This window comes from Phalacrocorax carbo, chromosome 9 (genome assembly GCF_963921805.1).
Source record: "Phalacrocorax carbo chromosome 9, bPhaCar2.1, whole genome shotgun sequence".
Taxonomy (NCBI): domain Eukaryota; kingdom Metazoa; phylum Chordata; class Aves; order Suliformes; family Phalacrocoracidae; genus Phalacrocorax; species Phalacrocorax carbo.
Genome location: NC_087521.1, coordinates 23,068,000 through 23,091,016, shown reverse-complemented (window position 1 = coordinate 23,091,016; position 23,017 = coordinate 23,068,000). Strand labels below are relative to the sequence as shown.

Genomic DNA, 23,017 nt, shown 5'->3' with positions numbered 1-23,017 from the left:
GCATCAGAAATACCTGATGAGGGTTCTTGTAACTCACAAGAAGGTTTGAGGCCTTGATGTCTCCATGCACATATTCATGCTCATGGACGTATTCCAGAATATCAAGCTAACAAAAAAAAAAGTCATATAAATGCAGTACCCAGCTCCACCCAGCAGAGGACCAGTACTCAGCACAAAAGTGTGATTTAGCTGAGACTTACACAGGGAAGCCAGATAGTAAAAATATATTTTTTAAACTTACTATTCTCAGGCCTAACTGGAGTACAGTTTTATGGGAAAATCGCTTTGCATTCTCTTCACACATCTTCTGAAGATCCCTGCCAAATCGATCCATTATCATAAATCGGTAACTAAATTCAAGGAAAAAAACCCAACAGTGAAGTTATTGAATTGTACTTAGCAAAGTATTTTACCTACGTTTTAATTGTACAAATTACTGATTGAAAAAAAACTGCAGGTACACAGGAAATAAGTATATGGGAAATACTTGACTTCTTTTAATATTGTACATCAATTCTTTAACTTCTTTACATCAGCTAGTCAAAACTTTGTTCATCAAAAGAACTGTTCTTTATTCCTGGATAGTTATGCAATACAATAACAAGTACCCACAGAGGAAAATCTCTGTATTATAATTCACTATAGGTAAAACCAAGCATCAATCACGTATAGAGACACATTTTTTACTTTACAAATGACTAGGTGATTTAACATGGTTACTTAAAAAAGTTAGTTTCTTGAAACGTATTACAACCTTTTATTAAAAAGAAAAATCTCCCAGTTGCCAAAGGTGCTCTGATATTCATTGCTATAGCCAAGCTGGTTCTATTACAGTAAGAGCTCTTAGAAGCTATATTTAAGAATCTCATGCATCAAATACTGAATGCAAAGAAAAGTTGATTTGGGAAAAAAAAGTTATATTTACTTTTGCCTCTCAAAATTAATGTTGTTTTTACATTAGATTTGTTTTGAAGTTTACGAACTACTGAAACAATGACAATTCTGACATACTAAACATACACACCAACTGCTCTAGGTAGTGGCTCACACAAAGACACCTGACCTACTATAAGCTGCCAGAGAGCTACTAAAACTTCTTGCAGCACAGCTGTACAGAGAAAGCCCACTAGGAAACAAGGACTGCTACATAAACAGGCATAGCATTCAAGACCAAGTAACTAAAACCCTTCATGACACACAACAAAACTAAAAACTACTGCTAGACTTAAGACAAATTTAACATCAGACTAGAAATTATTCTAGCTCACAAAGTAAGTCAAAAAACCCCAAACTTATCCCTATGGAAAATAAAATAGATCAAGAGAGAGCACTAAGTCCTTTAGATGTGTGAGTGAAAATTCCCTTTAAGTGCACACGACACCAGAAGAAAAACTTTAAAAGTAGTCATATTATTCAAGGACTTATACATTAGAAGTCAACTTTATTTTAATTCAGATATGAAAAGCTTCTAAACCACATAGGTATAGCATCACTGTATTACAGCAATGTTCTAAACAAATGAAAACTAAATCACTAAGAATGTAATAGACACAAATACAAGTATCACACAGAATACAGATAACGTGTTTCTGTTCCTTAAACGTAGGCTGTTATGAACATGAACCTTTACAGCAGAAATGAACAACATGAAGATAGGTGGAAAACACATCTGATAGAGTAAATTAGGCTAAAAGGGATACTGGTTGTGGATAAAATAAATCCCAGTGTATGTCAACAAAAGATATATTCACCTGTTTCCATTTTTTTCATGCAAGCCAGAACCCCAGTATCTTGGTACACCTAAATATTTCAATTTATGGGACTTAGTCCACTTCTGAACTGTAAATACAAATAAAGATACGTTCATGAATTCGCAGCAGTAGAGACTTAAATAAGGAGTATTCACATCACTTACAGTTTCTGCATACATGTGAGCTGCTTATTTCATGGAAATTTCAATGCAAAGTATACTGCAAAGTTAATGACGCATCTGTTGTAGGGACAGAGATGCAACTAAAGTTTTGATTTTGACAATACCATCAACACAACTACAGAGAATATCTTACCAAAAAACCCTATTTTTACTGTATGTCTGAATTAGATTTCAATCATTCAAAAAAATTTTTTAAATTACCTAAAAAGATTCTTTTAAAGTTTGACCTTACTCCTGTAGGCTCTACTTTCCTAAATGCTTGTAGTTCATTAAAAACATTTTAATAGACTGCTTACTTTCATCTGGCTTAGCAGCTCGCATGTAGAACTTTAATTCAGTAAAAAGAGGTCCATTCTGGCTGGGTTCCTTTAAGACAATTTAAGATTAGTTAAAAACTGCTGTGTTAGTACCTAATAATTATTCAAAGCTCACAAAATGTAACAGTCACCCTATAAAAGCATATTGTCCCTCAAATGCTCTACCCAGTGCTGATAAATTCAATAGAATATGTTCTTTTTATAAAAGAAGGTTGGCTCTAAAATGTTATTTTAATTACAGATTGCTTAACATCAAGGGTATCAAAGAATCCTTTCCCATAAGAAAAAAATGAAAGAATAACAAATTAACTGAACTGTATAGAATTACCATGAATAATTGGCAGCAAAAGTTTAGCAGAGAACATTAAACAACATTCATGATCTCAGATTTTCCAGATTAAGGCTGGATTGCATCAGTTGCAATAGTCATTAGTGAGCCTAAAATAACACCTGAAATGTTTTGATGGGAAAATCTTTAAAAAGTTTGAATTCCTACTGAACATAAGGTATTTTGTTCCCTTCATACATCAGTTGATCAAGGTAAAAAAATTACAGAGGATTTCACAATTTCTCTTAAACTACATTCTAAGAACTATGCCTATTTTGACTTCAGAGTCTACCTTCTATTTAAGCTAACATAAGGTATCTCAGTTCCATTTTCTAGAGACAAATCTCTGATAACCACATATTACAAGTAAAGTGCAAGAGAGAAATTAGTTTGAAAACACCAAAGCTTTGAAATACTGCAAGAATTGCAAATGGCCAAGTAACTGTACTCTACATTTCCAGAACTTAGGGGAGGGGAAAAAAAAAGTGATCTCATGTCTTACAGTTTTTAAGTGATTGATTTTGAGATAAGCTTAAGCAAATTTATTTCAGCCTAGTTACTCTCATATGTCCAAACCCATTCTAGCTCAGTGAAAATACCCATTTTGGAATATTCTACACTTAAAAATCTAACCAGAAACAATTGCGTGGTTACTGGCAAAGAAACCCAGAAAGAATAAAATCACATATTAGCCAAAATTCCAAGATATGTAACATCAATCTTAAATGGTTCTAATTGTAACTCTTAAATGCAGATGTAGCAATCCAGAAAACTGCTAAAGTCCGGACTGTACGACTCAGCTAATAGAGGTTTTCTGCTGTCTGACATTAACGAAGCAACGTAAAGAGACCAAACACACTGATGAACGTGGGCTTTCATGTGCATGTGATGCACTGGCTCAGAGTAGAATGACCAGTCAGAATGGGAGCAGATATCAGCTGAGGCATCACTCCTAGGCCTGGACACTCGATTACAAAGCTACTGCCTATCTCCTCCTCACTTCCTCCAGCAGCATTGCCCTGGTAAACAATGGAGCCAAGACAACAGTTTTCTGGCCCCTTATTGTGGGGCCAACGTTCAGACTTAAGCCATGAACTGGAAGAAAAACAAACCCAACTAGACTGACTGATCAATGCACATAAACTTTGGTACATGCATATTTACTCTGTTTATTTATCCTCTATGGACAACAAATTAGTGATACAGAGATTATATATAAAGAGAAAGGTTAAACAGCTGAATTCTTATACTGCAGTTATCTTGAACAAACGATATTTGACCTATTAGCTTGTTTCTGTGTAGCAAAATCCATTAATACTCTAACTTAATTAGAATATAAACAATACATATTCTTTTGATTCAATTTACATAGGTTTGAAGAATGTTATTTTCTTACTAAAGTACAGCTAAAAACTGTAGGTGTTCAAGATTCTTAAAATATTTATCTTTAAATAAATTATTCCACAAAAATATGTCTCAGTGCTTAAAAAAAGATATATCTCTCTATAGTCAGAGCAAATGCTGAAAATCTGGTATCTTTCCATACTTGGGGGATGGATAAATGATTTAAGCATAAAACAGATCTTCATGTTGATTATAAAGCTGTTTCCCCATAATACCATTAATTCTACATACAGATAAACAAACTCATAAGCTATGTTAAAAAGGCTCATGTAATGATGTCCAATATTTGCCACATAGTCATCTTGCAATACACTAAAACCAGAAAGACTTCAAACACAAATTTCTACAACTTTATGCCCAGGGTCATTATAAACACGATTTGCAAAACTGAAATTAAAGTCTAATTAGAAAAGATATCATAATGAAAGAGATTATGGAGTACATGTTGAAACCCAGCAAATTTCTTCAAGTAATATTTTAACAATTCTAATCTTTTACTGTCAGCAATTTAATGAAGTGTTATTAAACTCTGCATCCACTCCTGAACAATGACATCTGAAAGGTCCACATGTTAAAAAGCATTTCTTTTTTTAATAAAAACTGTGATTCATTTTGAACCGCTCAGACATCAATACTATGAGGATATGTCAAAGACTAAGCCAATTTCCATCCCGCTTTAATAGCTTAATTTGGAGAACATTACTATAGAAGCACATATTTTGTTAAACACTTATAATTGTTCAAAGCTGTTAACCACTTTGCTTCAGCTGATAGTTCAACTAGGAATCACTCAGGCATTAGAAACCAGGCCCTCATCCGTAGCTGAGTTATACTAGACTGTAGAGGCATAATATGTTATGGGTCATTTGCGAGGGCAGCACAAAGACTAGGGCTACTCTTTATTGCCATAAAGACAAAATTATAAAAGACAAATTAAAAGTAAGTAGTCATTGGAGAGATTAGCAATGGGGGTATTTACAAATTGCTGCAACAAAGTGAATCTAGCACAAAAGCAACCCAAATGTTACAAGTCTTCTAATATTTAGAGCCCAAAGTGGAGGAGAAGAGATGCAGATGGACAGGTTTCAACCTCAGAAGGGCAAGGAGAGCAATTACGCACAGTATAAAATAATGCATATCTGACGATTCTCCAAGCAAGTCAAACTGGATCCTCCCATGGAAGTTAAATGGCACTCTGCTTCCTGATCAGTCCAAACTCAGCAGGAGCCAGTAATTAGGAGCCAATGCCTCCCATAGGTGAGCCACTGCTGGTAACATGAAAATCCATCATCTGCCTCTAAAACAGCCCACAGCTCCATCATAATGGACACCCGCTGCCCTTGATGGCACAGGTTGGGCATGTAAAAGCAGGTTGCCACCATACAACAGCTGCAGGCTGGAGCTCTGGTCTATATGGAATTCCTGCCCACAAACACCAAAGGTGGCAGCAGCAGCACGCTGACGTTGAAAGCGTGGTAGTTTGACATTTGCATTGTAAGCAGTGCTTTTTTTAGCAAGTGAAAACGTTTTGGAAAAAGGGTCATCACCAAGAGTATCTTGAGGTGTCTGAACAGTATTAAAACCAGTACTCTAGAATTTCTCTGTAGTCAGCAGATATAAATATCAAGATTAAAGGCACATACTAACTAAAACGTATTCTATTCTAAATTAACCTGATCTTTTAGTTTCAGTAACAAATGTTAAAAGTATTAACATATTTACAGAAGGGGCCAGCTATTGCAGTAAAGCATTTCAGTATCCCCATATAGTTAAATAAATAAAAGATTAAAACCCTGCAGTTCTGAACTGTGCTGAAGAACTGATTTTTAACATTGTGAAGCTCTTGTACAGTTTTCTGGTATTTGCTTTTGTCACAGGACCAAGAGTACCACCAAGGTACTGACTGGTCTGGATCGACTGTGGTTATTCCCATATTCCCAGGTTTTTCACTAAGACTTTACCAGGGAATCATATATAATAGTAGAATCTACACAAAATAATCTAGCAAAATTTAAAGAAAAATAGTTTATACTAGGAAGAGAATATTATAGCCAAATCAAGTTAAACAATTCTCTTTTAAGACTGAAAACATAAGAAAATTTCAACTAATAGAAAGAATTTGCTTTTGTTAAAAATTATGTGCCAATGCCATCTTAATTCAATAGAAATCAGAATATATAGGTGTTTTATGATAAAATATTTAAAGGACTTTATATCTGTGGCGACCTCAGGAATCAAAGTTTTGCTGTTTCTTCTCCCAAGCCATCTGTCAGCTTACCAACATCCAGTGGTGAACAACAGTTCACAGACTCACCACTGATTCACAGAAATTCTCCAAAAGCTAGCCAGATGTAATTAATTTTGTGATATTTGGGCTGTTTACAGGAAGCAGCAAATGAAACAGAATCTGATCAATTTCATGAACCTTTTTCAACTCCACTGATGTTCCATTATCTACCCTCATACATAGGTGTCCCAATTCTCAGCAGCATTCCTCTGTACCAGCACACTTTTGTTTTAAAGAGCACTATGGAATTGTATTTTTTTCAGTCAGAAGATGTTTTAAATTACACATGCTACTCTACAACAAACATTTTCAAGTTGTGAAGTAAAGATTCAAATGCTCTCTTACCACTTTTGCAACATAAGGTGCGTCACTGCCAACTGGTTTTGAAGAATTAACATCAGCTGTTAAAAAAGAAGCTAAATGTTAAATATTTATTTAAAAAATAAATATTAGTAGTAGGAGAGGAAACAGTCATAAAACATACTTATCTGCTACGCAGCATGGACAAACAAATGACAAAGCAATTAAGTATTGACGTGAACATGTATCGGTACCTTAGACTTCGGTAAGAGACCTTCTCTATTTGGCAAGGATACTCTATCTACATGGATGTAGGTCTTGCATTCTCCCTTCTGTTTGAGAACAGGCAGCTTACTATAAGGAATTCTTTTTTATTATTTAGTAATTTTTTCCTAGTCAATATCATTTGTTCCCTTTCTAGGACTGCGATGAATGTACAAAGCTGTGAACATAAGGATGAAAAACATATTTTGCCACGTCATGTATTCAAAGTGACTTTCTGTAGCTACTAAGCTTTTGGTATTTGTGACAGGAGATACAGGTATGAAGGACATCAAGTTAGGCAAGCACAAATTACAGGAACAGTCAGGGGCACAGCTTTGTGCAAATGATGGGGAACCAAAGGGCAAGCTTTGGCTTGAACAACATAGGAATTCTTAACACAAAGAACTACACAATTTGAGTGAGCTGGAACTCCAGTCTCAGTAAATTTAGTAGCTCATTGAGCAAGGCTGAGTAACTAGTAGAGAGCTTCTTTGGCAAGAAGCCACCTGCTTGTCCTGTTTTTCTTCTTAATCCACTTATGCTGCAGTCTGTTCATTTTGAAAGCAGGATGGATTCTTTTTTTTCCTCCAACTCTATATGAATTCAGTGCAATTTTTTCACCATGAGGAGGAAGATCATAAACGCGTAGCAAAAGAAAACCTTATTATCATTATCACGTAAGCTTTCATCCCTTCAAAATTGTTTGCAAAATTACTAGGAGCAATCAAGGTTTTTTTTTTACTTCCCTGAGGTATCCTCAATACCTCTCTTATCTGTTCATTTGTTCAAATAACAGAGAGAGCAAGTGTGGAACACTACCCACTAAAAGAAGTCTTCCTTGAATTCAATAAACAGCATTGCAAAACAAGAAAACATCAAAAGCAGCACCAAAGTTACAACCAGCCAAAATACTGGCTGATCAGCTGCCTCCATAGAGTATGCTTAGACAGTTTCAGTTCCAAATTCGTGATATAAAGACACTTATGTAAAAAACCCTTCTTTCAGCCAGACCAAAAAATCAAAATTAAATAAACACTAAACTATCCTTCACTGCTAAAAAGCAATAAAGATTTTGGTTTTTAAAAAATGAATGAACTACCACCAGAATCTCATACAACTAGAGTGCTTACAATGACCGTTTGTCCACTCCTGTCATTTTTTGCCCCACACCATGACCAAGCTAAGGTTCTAGTGAAAAAAAAAAAAATCACTTGAAGACACTCTTCATTTATAACTTAGGGTCAATTTTTCATTGCTTTGAGTAAACATCTCACTCTCCACTTTAAAGCATCAAAGATAACTACACTTACCAAGGTATAGGCGTCCAAAGCCTCCTTGCCCTATAGGGACACCTAATTTCCATTCTTTTCTTGATGTATCTGCTAGAACCTCCCCCAGAGTAAACGCCTCAGCAAGTCTCCTTTTTGCAGGGGCTCTTTTTCCAGTAGTCCTCTTATTATACGGCATTTTCCTTGGAGGGAGAGGAGGGAAGGGAAGGAAAGAGGAAAAAAAGAATATCATAGGTTACATGCTGACCAGGCTTATTTTACATAGAAATCTGGTGGAAGCATGAAAAAGTTGAAATGAATTGTTTAAGTTTTAATTTGTTACTACAAAGATACTTTAAAGGAAATATAGTAAGTAGTTACACTGGCATGAATTCTAAGTGAAAACCAAGTAATTTTTCCAGGCATGACAAAAAAACTTGACAGCAAAAATCTTCACCAGATAAACCTATTAGAAGACCTTGCCGGTATAAAACATGCTAGAAAAAAATCTCCAAATCTATCATACTCAACCAATCACAACAAACCATAGGTCTAAACTTAGAAACAAGTAAACTAATGAAATAAACCTCATCAGTTTTCTTGGAGTGAAACTTACTGAAGAAGTGTCATGTAGTCCAAGTCCTCAGTAATACTGAGGAATTCCTCTTAGCTGTAAAAAAAACACCCAAAAAACCAAGCCATTCAAGCAGTTAATTATTTTTTCTCCTATATAACTGTAAGCAACAAAAATAGAAGTCTGCTTATTGTTCACTGGGCAGCATTTAGTAGATCATCAAACTAGTATATAACTACCTATTCTGAGATCATAAATGGAAAAGTATTACCGTTGCCTTCTCCCAACCCCAGGCACGGTATTTCTGGAAATACTGCTTATTGGCCCACTGGAACCAAGCAAGTGCATCTTTCTGCAGAACAGGCCTCGTTTTGAGCAAATAAATGTTTTGAGTTTTTAGCAGAGACAGATTTTGATTCAGTAGAACAACTTACCGAATACGCAGCCATGATATGGCAAAGAGTGCACTAGATCTCTTTACATTTAATTGTTTTACAAAGAACTGATCCTTCCCTCTACCTTATGAGGATAAAAGGCATACAGAGCCACAGTCATTTTCTAAAGGATATCCTTCTGACTGGTGGGATTTTATTATTTTGCTTGGGGAAGCAGAAAGGAATATTAATACCCAATTCAGGAAGTTTCTGAATAGCAAAATATCTTTTTCCCATTCATCTAGATACTCAATACAATAACCCTAAGCCAAATGTAGTTAGTTAACATCAGTTTTCCTCTTTTAGTTCTGATGCTCCTCTAGGACTTTTTCTGATTTCCCAAATAGAAAACCACATAACTATGACAGCTGTTCCAAAAGCACTCCCCCCTCTACAAGCCTCTTTTCTGACTGAGTAGTATCTTCAGGAAATTTTCTTCCCCAAACGTCTGTCACCCAGCTAACATCTGAAAAAGCAGCCCATACCCATTTCTCCACTTACTAAATGCAAGAATAACTGTCAAGTTTCATGTCAGCTAACACCCAAGTCTGCAGCTGTGAACAACCAAACCCCTAGGGCACAGAATGTGACAGAATGTAGCCCAACAATGGATGGAGCAGGGCAACGATGTCTGGGCATGTCATGCCCAAGGAGCGGGGCAGAATGAATACAAGGGTCAGCCCAACATAAGAGTATAAAAACTAAATGGATAGCAAAAGAATTTTGAAGAGAGCAATGGGCTTGAGCTGGTTTCAACTCAGGTATTCGTTCCTGGTGGCTGGGGCCATCAGCATCGTGACGGTGAGCATATTATATACACTGGTAATGAGAATCACATCGGCATTGCAACTAAACTGTGTATTGCAATTGCTGTAGTTTATATACACTGGTAATGAGAATCACATCGGCATTGCAACTAAACTGTGTATTGCAATTGCTGTAGTTTGCCACGTGTTACAGACACTTGTATTGTTTTCAGTATGTTTTATATCACTCTCCTAAATCAGAAATCCCATATAGCATCAACTACCTCCAAATAAGTAAATTTGATATTAAATATTACGCCCTCCATATGTGGCAGATCTAAAAGAACGTGGTCAGAGAGTATAAGCACCAAGCAGTCTGCAGACACCAGTCATTCAATATAGGAATAAATGCAGAAGAGAAGGTGTATGACTCATGCCAAAGAAAAGTTCTGCTTTCTCAGGGTCCTTATTAAACTGAGAAGTATCTCTGTGTCATAGAACCGCACCTGAACAGCTACTGTGGTTAAATGAGTAACTTCAACAAAACAGTATTATGAAATACTCACATCACAAGAAGATGGTTTGAAAAAAGGAATGAACTACCACCAGAATCTCATAGAACCACAGCGCTTACAATGACCATTTGTCCACTCCTGTCATCTTTCTCCAACACCATGAACCAAGCTAAGGTTCTAATAATAAAAAAAAAAACCACACCACTGGTATTTATCAATACTTATATTGTGCAAGCTTCGTCATTATTACAAAAATAGGATTTTTAACTCTGCATTACTTTCCCATATTTCCACTTATTTCTCTATCACAACATTCTTCCCTATAATTAAGATACATGATATTTCACACTTAAAATTTAATGCTAACTTTACCCAGAGCTTTATCCATACCCTGCTCAAGAAACTCCTCTCTTTTCAATTCTTTTTTTTCCTTAATCTTCAAGGTGATACATACTGTACTGTGTTAGAGGAAGGTTCTTCCTCCAGATTTTCTACAGGAAAAGAATTAGACTTCCAAGCACCAAATGCAATTGCAGCTCACTCAGCTAAGCCCATACCACTGAGAACATAATGGTGTCAGAGCGCCAGAAGGAACAGAGGGTGGTGGGAATGGCTATGTGTTGATATCACTTACAAGATCAGGCCAAAAAGATCACAGCAGACCTTTAAGCAGCTCCTCAGGACACCCAGATCAGGAAAAGGATTAAAACAAAGGACAGACTGAAACCATTAGAAGTGATAACGCAAAATAAGCCAGAAGTCTGAAGCCCCAGGACTGACTCACATAAGGAGAAAAACGAAGTGCAAATATCAGCAGTGGCCTAATGACTCAATGTGGGACAAGATCACACTCACTGTCATGTATATGTTTTTGTACCCTTTACAAAATGAGCATACTGTCCTCAAGCTAAGAACAATATAAGAGACATGAAGAGGGCATGAAGGACTGCATCCCTTGACCTCCTCATTGCTACGAATAATTCCAGCAAGACTTGGACAGATGCACTTAGATGCCTGAATGCTGGACAGACTGCTGTCCAGTAAAATAAAAATTTGTAGCCTCTTTTTCAATAAAGCTAGCAAGCCAGTGAAATAAAACTATTGATATGCTTTACATCTTGACATTCACAGCGAGTCTCTTAATAGTAGCCTCGCTTAAAGGGGAATTAAGTTTTCTTAAAATAGCTCTTCAGGAGTATTGAACAAGCTGGTGTTTCCCTTTTTCTTTTTTTGTTTGTTTTTGTTTTGTTTAATATGGTCAGTAAATGTATGCCTGAAGGTATTTAGCTGAAAAAAAATTAATGACAACTTCCCTTTACCCATAAAAGCAAAAATTCAAAACGGACATAAGTTTGAACATCCCCAGCTGGGAACCTGCCCTTAACAAATACACTAGATACACATACATGGTTTCTTGGCTGTCTATATTCATATCCATCTGTTAAGATGGCACCGTGCCTACTTACAAGTTGGTCAAACTATCAGTAGGCCATAGGTGCCAAACACTGATCGCTTTCAATGGGCGGCATGCACAATACCGAGCACTCGCTCTTTTGCAAAAAAGCTGTTATCCATGGAAATATTTAAGCAATGGCTGCACATGCTTTCACATTTATTTGGATAAACCCATTCAATGACCTTCTATTGACTGAAACCAGAAACACCTGGAGACTGCAAAAAATTTCTACATGAGAATATAGAACTGGGAAAAAACAAAAACAGACAAAAACAACAAAAACAGATAATAACATTTTAGTGTAAGTTCCACCATTCTATGTGCTTGTCCACTCACAATACAGCAAACATGAGGGGTTTGTCGGGAAACTTATGAACTAGCAAACATGATGTAGAGCTGCCTACTGTACGTTGCACAACTGGAATAAAGTCATCTACTTCTCCCTAAAACCACCTTTAAAAATTCACGCACACACAAAAAAATCACCTTTAACCTTCCTGCATCTCCATTACCTCCCCCCATCAGTAAATGGAAATATTTTCTATCCCACAGGTACCGTGAAGCTTAATTCATTAGTGCCTGCCACCACGCTGAAGTCCTTGGAAACAGAGTCCCATAGATGTCAAGTACTATACTAACATTCAAGTATCAAACAGACCTGACCCTACTTAGCTAAGTTATCTGACAAGAGCCATTTTCAAGGTGCATGACTGTAAACAGCAGCATTTTATGTGGCTACAATATGCTCAAAACAAAGACTTTGCTACTAACAAGTATGAATAACAGAAGTCTATTTGTCTAAACTCTCTCCAAAAGCCTCTTAGTACTACAGAGGCTATTTCTCCTGCTTCTCCCTAATAAAACATCTTGGAAGAAACTGAGTGCACTATACTTCAGATATGCAGACAATTTTGCATCAGTAGTGCTATTAGTGATGTTGTCTTTACAAATGTTGTCTGCAATGGTTGCTACTCTAACGATACTTGAACTCGTAGAATAAATATGAATAGCCACTTCTCAATTTTTGTTGGCATCCATTCTCAATAAAACTCTGAAATGAATACAAATTAAATTTATTTTGAAGTAAGTATTTCTGCTGAGTGGCAAGGCAGACTGGTTTCTTCCTGATCGTCGTCTTTTATTCTCTGGAAAAGCCCCAGCAAGACCTGAAGTCTATACATCATTAATACTGTTCATCAGTCATAGCAAGACATCTAGGTCTCCCTGCAAAAAAGGAAATAAAGAGAAGCAAAAAAACCCAAAATTAAGTTTTTGCTCAAGGAGTGGGAAGGAAAGAACATTAAATTTTAAGACTTCTGAATACTGTAGAACTGCTTCATAGGAGGGACCACAAAAAAGAGTACCTGAAGTATCAGTGGCTTATAATTCCAAGTGAGGTAGATAGTAAACAAAGACTTTCCTGAATAAGTTGGACATTCTGATACTGATCTATCATTGTGTTACATTTTTGAGTACCGCTATAATCTCATTTCCTGGCAATTTAGACATCTGACAAATAATGGTACTTACGGAGGAAGAGGTGCTAGGGTTCTTTCCCCAAGAAATAAGAAAAAGTCTTTTTAGACAAAATGAATAAATGTATATTGGTGGACCACAACTAACAAGAAGCATTTCATCACAATAGCGCCATACTGGGAAAACTGAACACTTTTTTTTTCCCCTCATAGAGGGATAGAGAGTCATAGAGGTGTCTTTTTAAAATTTGTTCAGAGATAGGAAACATTCACAAGAGGAATGACTGTGTTCCTAACTAATTTTAAATTGCCTTCTCAAGAATACATTTTCTTCTTTTGAAGAGTATTTAAGGTTCTCCCAAAAACCCTAAGCATCACTCAGTTATTGCAATAATGACCACAGTAAGCTCTATACAGTGCCAAATCATCTGTCACTCCAAATCACCTCACCACCAAACCAACAGCAAGTACCCATGCATATGAGACACTCAAACGCTTTTTGATAGTTTGGCACAGTGTATAAAAACGAACAGCTCTGAAATTCATTAAGAATCCTACCTTATTTGGGGATTATGCCCAAGAATTAAGTGGACAGGTTATTCCTACAGAGGAAGGCACAAGTCTTTTGACACAGTAATACCTAAAGGAAGCTTCACAACAACTTTTTTTTTTTTTGCTAAGTAAAAAAAGGGTCCATAGCTTCCCTATGAATTAAAAGGCTTAAGCACAAATAGAAAACCAAAGAAAACAACAGGGTGCACCTTGCCTGCAATTGCAAAAGAAGGTAAATGGCGAGAAATAGGAAACAAAAATAACACACAACCATTGATAACTGGGCTGAGCTGGGTCCTGTCTCTTACACAACAGGCCTCTCCCAATCCTAAAATTGCAAATTTTTATTTGGAGTTGTAGGTTTGCATTTAAAAGAAAAATATTATGTTTACTTCAAAGCAAAACTCAGGAATGCCTCCCAACCAAAGTGATATAGTGATATTTTGCTTGTTAGCCACACCAGGATGCTTCTGAAGGTGACAAACCTCTAAGTGGCACTGAGTATAGCTCTTACTCCGCCTCCCCCACCGCACCTTAGTGCCAGAAAGAAAAAAAAAAAAAAAAAAAAAAGCGCGAAGTAAAGCAATTTAGGTTGCTATCACCAAAGGCAGCCCACGAAGGCGGGAGAAGCGGTGAAACGGAGGGAGCTCTTACCCACCGGTTCTCTGTCTCCCTGCGGCCCAGGAAGATGCCACGGGCCGGGACGAGGGGCAGCAGGGAAGGTGCCTTTCCTACCCCCGGCAGCAGGCGAAAGGCAGGAACGGGGCCCGCTCCCACCAACCGCCTCATCGAGGGAAGCGGGAAAACCCGGCCACGTTCCACCAAAAAGGCCGGAGATGCCCGACAGGCCGAAGGGGAAGCGAAACAACACCCAAAACTCACCTCCTTAAAAAAAAAACCGCACTACACCCCAAAAGCAGACACCAGTTTCAAATACCTCCTCCGCGCCCAGGCCCCGCCGCCGCTCCTTCCGCCCCGTCCGAAATTCCCGCACTGCGAGGAGCCCTGAGGCAGCCCGCCCGCCGCGGCGCTCACCTCCCACCATCGCCAGCGCTCATTGGGCCGCCGCGCCACGGTCCCCCGCCCTCGCCCCGCCTCTTCCGCGGTGACTGATGGGAAGTGTAGTCCGTAGCCTCGCCGGGCCAGCGGCGGTCACGGACTACACTTCCCATCAGGCACAGCGGCCGCGATGGGCCAAGAGCTGAAGTATTTTACGGTGTAGCAGCACGAAATTTGGGCGCTTTAAGACAAAATAAGTTTGGAAAGGCCTCCGTCAGGCTGATGCCGTGTGGTGATAACCTCTGGCCCAGAAAGAGGGCAAGACAGAGGCCACTGGGTGTCTGGAGAACAAGGTTATGCATCAGTTCTCCATCTTGCATGACTGATGCCCAGGCCAAAACCAACTCCTCCAGCCACCTCAGCGCCACAGCGTGTGTTTGCACATTACTTCATTACATACCACTACATACCTCATGATTTTACCTACTTTCCTCCTTAGCTGTCAGAACTTTTCTCATTTTACCTACTATGGTCTCGCACAGTTGTGCAATGGAGCTTCTTCCTACACCAAAGAAGCTTTTTATCTATGCTTCGGCAAAGCCTGTGTTTAGTCCTGACCGATTTTTTTTTTTTAACATGTCTGTGGTACTCAAATTGTTTTGAGTGCAGAACATTTTGCATAATTAAAAATAATTGCAAAGTTTTATGAAAAAGAGCCCATGCCTTTGAAGGGTCAGCATGGATTCTGACTTTTTCCTCTTCTGATTCTCTTTCCTCCCCATTCCAATCTGCTTTTCTTCAGGTCCAAGTCAAATCATACAACATCAGTTCACATAGCAAATCTGATCCATTTGGCATCCGGTATCACTACATCTCCTTTTGTTGTTGGGTACAAATGCATGCACACTCACACTTGCTTCTTGCAAGCTATGAAGTGGGAGGCAAGCATGGAAGATTAAAGATATGCCAAAACAGGGGATTTAGAAGATGAGGCAGGAAAATAAAAGGGCTGTTACTGTTTCTGGTCTGTTACTTTGCTGAGGGTTTCAAACCTTTAAAAAAAGCATTATGTTTTCACGGCCAATATCTTCACCATGCTGCAATTTTAGAAGTACTGAATAGCTTAAAACAAACTAAGAACAATCATTCCATAGTGTGTTCATCATTATAGTACTTATACAGAATATTTCGTTGAAAACTTGGGCTACATTAGGAATAATGGAAATAAATATACACTAGGAATCCTGCAGATGTTAAAAAATCTGAGCTGTTCTGAATGTTATACGGTGTTGCGGCTCTTAGGAAAGACCAAAGGTTTGTTTGAAAGAAGCGGAGGACGCTACCACACATGATAGCATTTCACTTTCTCTTTAATATTATTCTCTTTAATATACTATTCTCTTTAATATGGGATTCCTGGCATCGTGAAAACATTTTAAGATGCTGATATAGAAAATAAAATTAAAAATTTAATAGATATTCCATTCATTCCTTTAGTGAAAAGCTAATCTTTAGGATGTCAGTCTGAAAACAATCTTAACAATGAGGCCATAGAGATCTAAAGCAAATTCTGCTATCCCATCTAAAAGTTTGGCCAAAAAATATTCTCTTTCCTGCAGGAAGGGAGAAACCAGGACATCATTGTGCCTCTAATTTTTTTTCCATTGATCCAGAATAATCAATTCAGTTTTAAGCAAAAGGCATAGTTTCAATATACCAGTCCTACTTCTTATTAATAAAAAGATAAGATTCTGCCAATAAGCTATCAGGGCAGAGACTTTAATATATTATGTTTCCATACACTAAAGGGCTGGATTTTTGTTTAGCCAGTCTGGATGTGTTTGCTTTAATACTGCTACAACTGGAGATTCTTAAAGTTTTAACCAAATCTGAAGTGGCCACAGCTTTTCTCAGTTGCTCCCTATATACTGTCAGTGGTTTGACTAGATCTCAGAAACGCAAGTATTGACCGAACAATCAAAAGCGTAGGATGGGTATCTCATTATCATCCTTCACTGTAATGTGTAGTAAGAGCATTCCTGGAAAGTGCTGACTAAAACTTTCAAATATGCTTTAAGAATTGTTTTAGGTTTTATAATTGTGTTTAATTCTTCTCCAGAGAGAGAACTTTATAACTTTTCCTTAAAAGATCGCTAATCTTAGATGAAATGGTCAATCCAGTCTATGTGTGCACTACAGATAGAGCTGTTAAGAAGAGTTCAGATGCTACTGTTAAATAGTAATAAATATGCATTATAAACTGTACAGAGGCAAATAGGCAGTTACCTCCTTTTAATTTAGCAATGGGATAAAAAGTGTCACATTTTGAGTATGGCTTGACAAGAACATCTGAAGAGATAGTGATCAAACTGCAGTATAAATTCTTCTAAACCAGCATATCATAAAATAACCTAGATTGATTAACCTTGAAAGTTTCCAGAAGACTGGTGAATCTCCAGAATAAATGGAGAATAACCATTTCACAAATGGCTAATCTTTCAGGAGAGCTACATGTACTCATCAATTCCAGAAGACATGCAAGTTACATCCTCATTACCAGGAGAATATTAAGAATGTTCCTCAAAAGACTTAAAATAGCTCAAAGAACATTTGAATCCTCCTACCTCACCCAAAAAAAAAGAAAAAAGAAAGAAATAAAGTGAAATGTTCTGAACTATTTAGCCTCACAATTTCATTCTACAGTAAGAAAACTGAGGCATAGATTGATTAAAATATTTCCTTAAGGTCTTCAGAGATTATTAGGCAAGGTCAGAAATGTAGACCAGATCTAAGTGGGTTCAGTTCTTTCTCACAAGGCTGGGTAGAGTGCAACAGAGGAATGCATTAATATGAATGTTCCAGTAAAAATACCAAATAAGAGAATGCCAAATCTGCAAATAGTGAGATAGTGTGTTATACTTCAGTTAGGCTCATGTCTAAAGACGAAAGGTCTGCAAGATATCAGAAGGGAATACTGGAGCAAAAGCTGCACACGTGCATTTCCACATACAGATGCAAGTAAGCAAGCAACAATCTAGAAAATTAAAAGTAATACAACATTTCCCTTAAATTTTGTTCTTGAAAATTATTGCCATAAAACCTCACAAGATTGTTGTTTATTTCTTTAGAGAAAGATTAAATGACCTTTGATTTTAAAAAGTTATTAAAGGCCTCGGTGATAATTTTACATTATGTTCTTCACATTTCCACTCTTCCAAAAATTATAGAATTAAATGGCTCAGACTTCTAGCATGTGGTCCCTTTCTGCAAACCTTTTATTATTCTTTGCAAAATGAGAGAAGTCCATATACATTTCACAAACACCTTGCCATACTACACAAAATGCTTTAAAAAAGCAAACCTTTTTTTTTTAAAAAAAGTTAAAATAAAATGAACAAACATTCCAAAATGAATGGGGAGACTGTGTCACTACAGATGCTTGATAAAAGAGTACATATGCACTGCACTCGGCTGTCCTAACTGGGGTTTGAGGAACACAAACAGGAGTAGAGACTAGAGTTTACTATTCCTAAAAATCACCACAGTATTTGCTTCAAATTACAGTCCCCTTGAAGTGCTAGACCAAAAAATTTTGCCAAAAACCTGGTGGTCAGAGGCCATAAATAGTTTGAGAAGAAGCAGTGGTACGATCACATTCCAAGAAGCAGTTCTTGACTCAGTAGCATTGTGTTACCGCCCGCCCACATTGTACCTACTGTGGTGTGCAAAGATTTATGCTTCCCATCATATCTATGTGTTATCCTGCAGTGTGAGTACACTGACACTAGGGGAAAAATGTGATTACTGCAAGCTTGCTTGCTTTCTTTCTTATTTACCTCTCATTCACATTTCACACTGTTTTCCTAAGTGGAAAGATGTGTATAAATTAAATGAAGGGTGTGGGTTTTTTCCTCTAATGTACTTCTATTAAACTTTAAAAGGGTAATCGCTGTTCTCTAAGAATAGCAGTGTGGTGCTCCAGAGTTGTCTTTGTTCATCCATTAATATACATTCTAAGAGTATTTAAGATGATCTGTCTTGTAACCTCAGAGCTTGTGTGTATTTTAGGAGACCAATACAACATCCTATTGTGTCTGAGGGCTGTTAAAAGGTAGCTAGGAACAAAATATGTTTTGCCATGTGTTTAAGATCTTTCCAGGTGTCTTTAGAAGTTAGACTAATTTTTGTATTTGATTAGATAGATATTTTAATTTTTGTTTATTAATTCCTTCAGAATGCAGTGAATAAGAAGCCAGAGAGAATCAACTATTATTTTGAATATTCAGTCTATTTGATGAAACAACTTTTTTGCTCAATCAAGTTATTACACATCTGTCTAGAAAATTACACATGAGATAAAGCTGTCACCTAAGTTCTCCTCACCAAAGAAAGGTGCAATCTTGTTTCATAATAGGATCAAGTTCTTAAAGGACTTAATAAAAAATCACTTCAGCAAATGAATACTTACACCTACTTACAAATGAAGAATCAGGCACAGAGATGCTGAGTGAATGTTTAGCTTGACGTGACGAAGGAAATTTGTAATAAATGTTCAAGTGAGACCTATATTTCTTGACTCCTTTTTCTATATTATGAATTCAAAACCATTATTAATTGTACTGTTCAAAACGTTAAATTCAAAATTAAGATGCTGAGGCATCTTAATGTATTCATTCCCCGAGTTAAGTAGTTGTATAGTTAGATGAAGGAACGGAATGTGGGGAAGAAGACATCCAAACTCTACAGAGAACCCAATAATTCAATGGAAAGGGGATGGAGTATTAGACAATGTAATGAAAATGCTGTGGAAGCAAAGCTACAGAGTCAGATCCATTGGAACATTGGAAGTTTCACTTTTTCTGGAAGTTTTGTGATCCTAACAGACATGTGATTTGAAGCTGTTAAAGGGAATAATTTTAAATAACTTGAAGCTTCTAAGACTAGAATTTGTTTGAAGTGCATTAAATTAATCCAATTTAAAGGACTTTCATGAGTTTCTAAAGGGTTTGTATGTTTTCTTTGGTCAAGGTCCAAACTCATATGCATGGGCAGTTTTTGCTACTTAAAAATAAACAACTGGACTGTCTTGGATGTGAAGTGTCTTCACCCATCTCAGTTAGAAGCTATATTTATAGGTATGCATACATTTTATCTGGGGAGCACTGTATATCCTACACTGTAGATACAGTCACATGCACACAAACAACAGTACACGGAGCCTAACTATAATGATACAAAGAACTTCTGTTTATCATCAAAGATTTCATATATCCCATTACATGTGAAAGAATTATTATCTGTCCTGTTGCAGTGCAATGCTTTTTCCTATAATGGAATTTTACTCTGCAATTTTATTTTGGTATTAAAAGGTTCCACTTTATAATGTCTATGGTTCAATCAGTGATCTAAAAGGCACTTAAATGCTTTGAACAAGATACATAAAACGCTTTTACTGCAAAAGCTTTGCTGTATCTACCAATTTTACCATTGATCTCTTTCCATGTAAGGCATTTCTGGAAGCTGCCCATGCTGTATAAAATCACATGGTGGCTTTTGATCTCCAGCTGGTGATTAAAGCACATTATGGAGGTTTGAAATTTTCTTGTGGTCATTAGCATACCTCCAAACACTTCTCTGCTAAACAGTAGTGGTGTTCTCACTACGCTATTTAAATAAGAAGCCAGGAATCTATAACCTTATTTCCTATCCTTTGTAGCTCAGAGGATAGAGATCTCTTGAATGAGGTGACCTTACCCTTAGCAATAGACTTACTGATCAAACAGTCGTTTCTTAAGGTGCTTAGGCTCTACCAAAATGCAAGGAAGAATGAGGTTGTATGTTTTTCAACACCCTTTTGTTACAGACAGAGATCCATGCTTTGCAAAAACTTGTATAGTTACTCCCTATCTACAATTCCATATTTCCCGCTGCTAAAACATGTCACTATCACTTCCAGTATCACCAGGCTGTTGTAGGTTTTCCACAGAGGATTTTTAAACAATACAACATTAACTCTGTTGCTTGTAAATAACAAAAAATGCATCTTTCCTCCCACTTTTTGAAACTGTATTTATGTGGTAGGAAAAATAAAGAATCACCATGTATTCGTTACTTTCTCTAGCAATCTCTTTGGGGTTTCCTTTTGCAGAAAATAAATGAGTATGTCAGCTTTATATATTTATGTTCCACTTTATTATATTATGCTGCATTTTATTTATGTGTTTTTACCATCTATATCTTGCTAGCAAGCAAAGTTTACTGAGTGTTACCCAGATACAGAGGAAAACATAACATTTGTTGAAAGAGATTACAGTCACTAAATATCAAATAAATTCCAGAGCTTTCTGTTAGTTGTTCTACCCTGTCCCCTCACTCCCAAAAATAGAATGAATATAGGTAACCTGGTTTCTGACAAGCCAGCAGTTACACGCCTTTAAAAGGGAATAAATCTGGGTCAGAGGAAGAGTACTGGCCTGGAATGGATGTTCCAGTTGTAAGGGAGACATTTGAGAGGGTGGTAAAACTTGTGGAAGAGATGGGCAAGGAGAATATCAAGGTTAGCAGATATCAGCAGACCAGTGAAGGAGCACAGTTTTGAATCTATGATTCAAAAGCACCTTGAATTATTTGAGTCTAGGAAATAACAGATTCCCATGTCTGCTTTTATCCAGCAGTTTGGCTAATGCTTGGAGGGAGAACAGAACTACAGAAAGTGTACTAAAAATTTATCATATAGGTAACATTTTTCTTTTCTTTCCAAGCAACACCCTAAAATACCTAAGATCTTTTATGAGATTGGACACAGAAGTTTTTATCCAAGGAGCTTATTGTTCAGAGAAAAAAAACCACCCTAATGAAAAGCAGAACACATTGAATCCTTTTTCATATCAAAAGTTAATCCATGTTCATATAAATAGGTATTTGGTGGATTAATTGTCTTGTACAAACTTTCTTTGAGGAAGTAGAAGGGGCAGAAGTCATTGACTATTTTCTCGGGAGAAGATACCATACAATGAAAATTAAAAGTAAACCATTGCATTTCATCATAATCCACAATTTTCTTTCTTCTGGCAAGCTTGATTATCCAGAACTAGCTGTCTGGAGAAGAAAAAATCCTTACTGCTGCTCTTCTGTACTCGAACATAGCATGGAATCCTTCCCGTCATGCTGGTTTACTGCAGTTTTGGTGTTTATGACCAAGCCAATCTACATAAAATTTACACATGACATGTAACAAAAATACATGATTTGCATAAGAACTGGTTTTCTCCAGTCCCAAATGGCACTAAGAAACTCTAAAAAAATGCTACCACTAGGTGTCTCATTAGTTTCAATATACTCCAACCTAGGAGCAAGAAATGCTCAATAAAATTTAACAAAAATACAGTTAATTATCACTGACATTCCATCCTTCGTTACATCAGCACACCCTAAATTTAATCACATGCATTATTGTAATCAAGCTGTCAATCAGATTTTGAAATATTTCATTTTTTGACATAATTATAGCAGAATCCCTATAGCCTGTCTAGAACATGTATATGGCAAGATTGATATTGTGTTACAAAATGTGATCTGACAAAAAAAAATTGATGCTTCTATGCAAAAATTAAAGAAACACCAAACTGCTAATGCGTTTACCCTGCAACTATGTTGTATCAGGTAGAATGTCAAGAGTTAATATAACTGCCTGCCCAATCACTGAGCAATAGACTCATTCTTGTTGTGCTTTGAATGCTTAAATGTTGTCCCTGTCTTTTTATTTTTGTTTAAAAATCTATAGCTTTAATTTGGTTAATTGGAACCAACTGTATGGAGGACTTTTTGCTTTTAGGCTTACAGCAAAAGATTTAGAGAAACAATCAGCAGAGAAACAGGATGCCAAGGAGAGAGTTGGGCTCATGTTGAAACTCCTCTGGGAAAATCCCATCTATGGAAAGGCACAAAACTAGCGGGCTCTTTGATTAGCGTTTGCAAACAGCTCATGATGAGACATCTGTAGTACATATTGGTATCTTTTTCAAAAATTTCATGTTTCTGCTTTTTGGTGTATGGTGGGGACCATATTTTTTATGTCAACACTTCAAAACATTCAAGATGCATGTAGAGGTGGAAGGATCTTTAGATGGAACCCATCTGTCAGCAATTACAGGGGTTCCCCTGAA

The 23,017-nt window shown here is 36.9% G+C and overlaps 1 protein-coding gene across 2 annotated transcripts in view; it reads right to left on the bottom strand.

Moving 5' to 3' along the window:
- VRK1 (VRK serine/threonine kinase 1) overlaps window positions 1-14,909 on the bottom strand; it is a 42,036-nt gene extending 27,127 nt beyond the window's left edge. The window contains exons 1-7 of one of the 2 annotated variants that reach the window (XM_064460728.1): window positions 14,791-14,909; window positions 8,144-8,304; window positions 6,615-6,670; window positions 2,230-2,299; window positions 1,752-1,839; window positions 242-350; window positions 14-106 (exon numbers count right to left, since the gene is read on the bottom strand). In XM_064460728.1, coding sequence (XP_064316798.1) covers window positions 14-106; window positions 242-350; window positions 1,752-1,839; window positions 2,230-2,299; window positions 6,615-6,670; window positions 8,144-8,300 — 573 coding nt within the window. In that variant the 5' untranslated portion in view covers window positions 8,301-8,304; window positions 14,791-14,909. Of the gene's footprint in view, window positions 1-13; window positions 107-241; window positions 351-1,751; window positions 1,840-2,229; window positions 2,300-6,614; window positions 6,671-8,143; window positions 8,305-14,735 lie in introns of both variants that reach the window. The other variant, XM_064460729.1, reaches the window with a different exon arrangement.
- Between the last annotated feature and the right edge of the window lie 8,108 nt (window positions 14,910-23,017).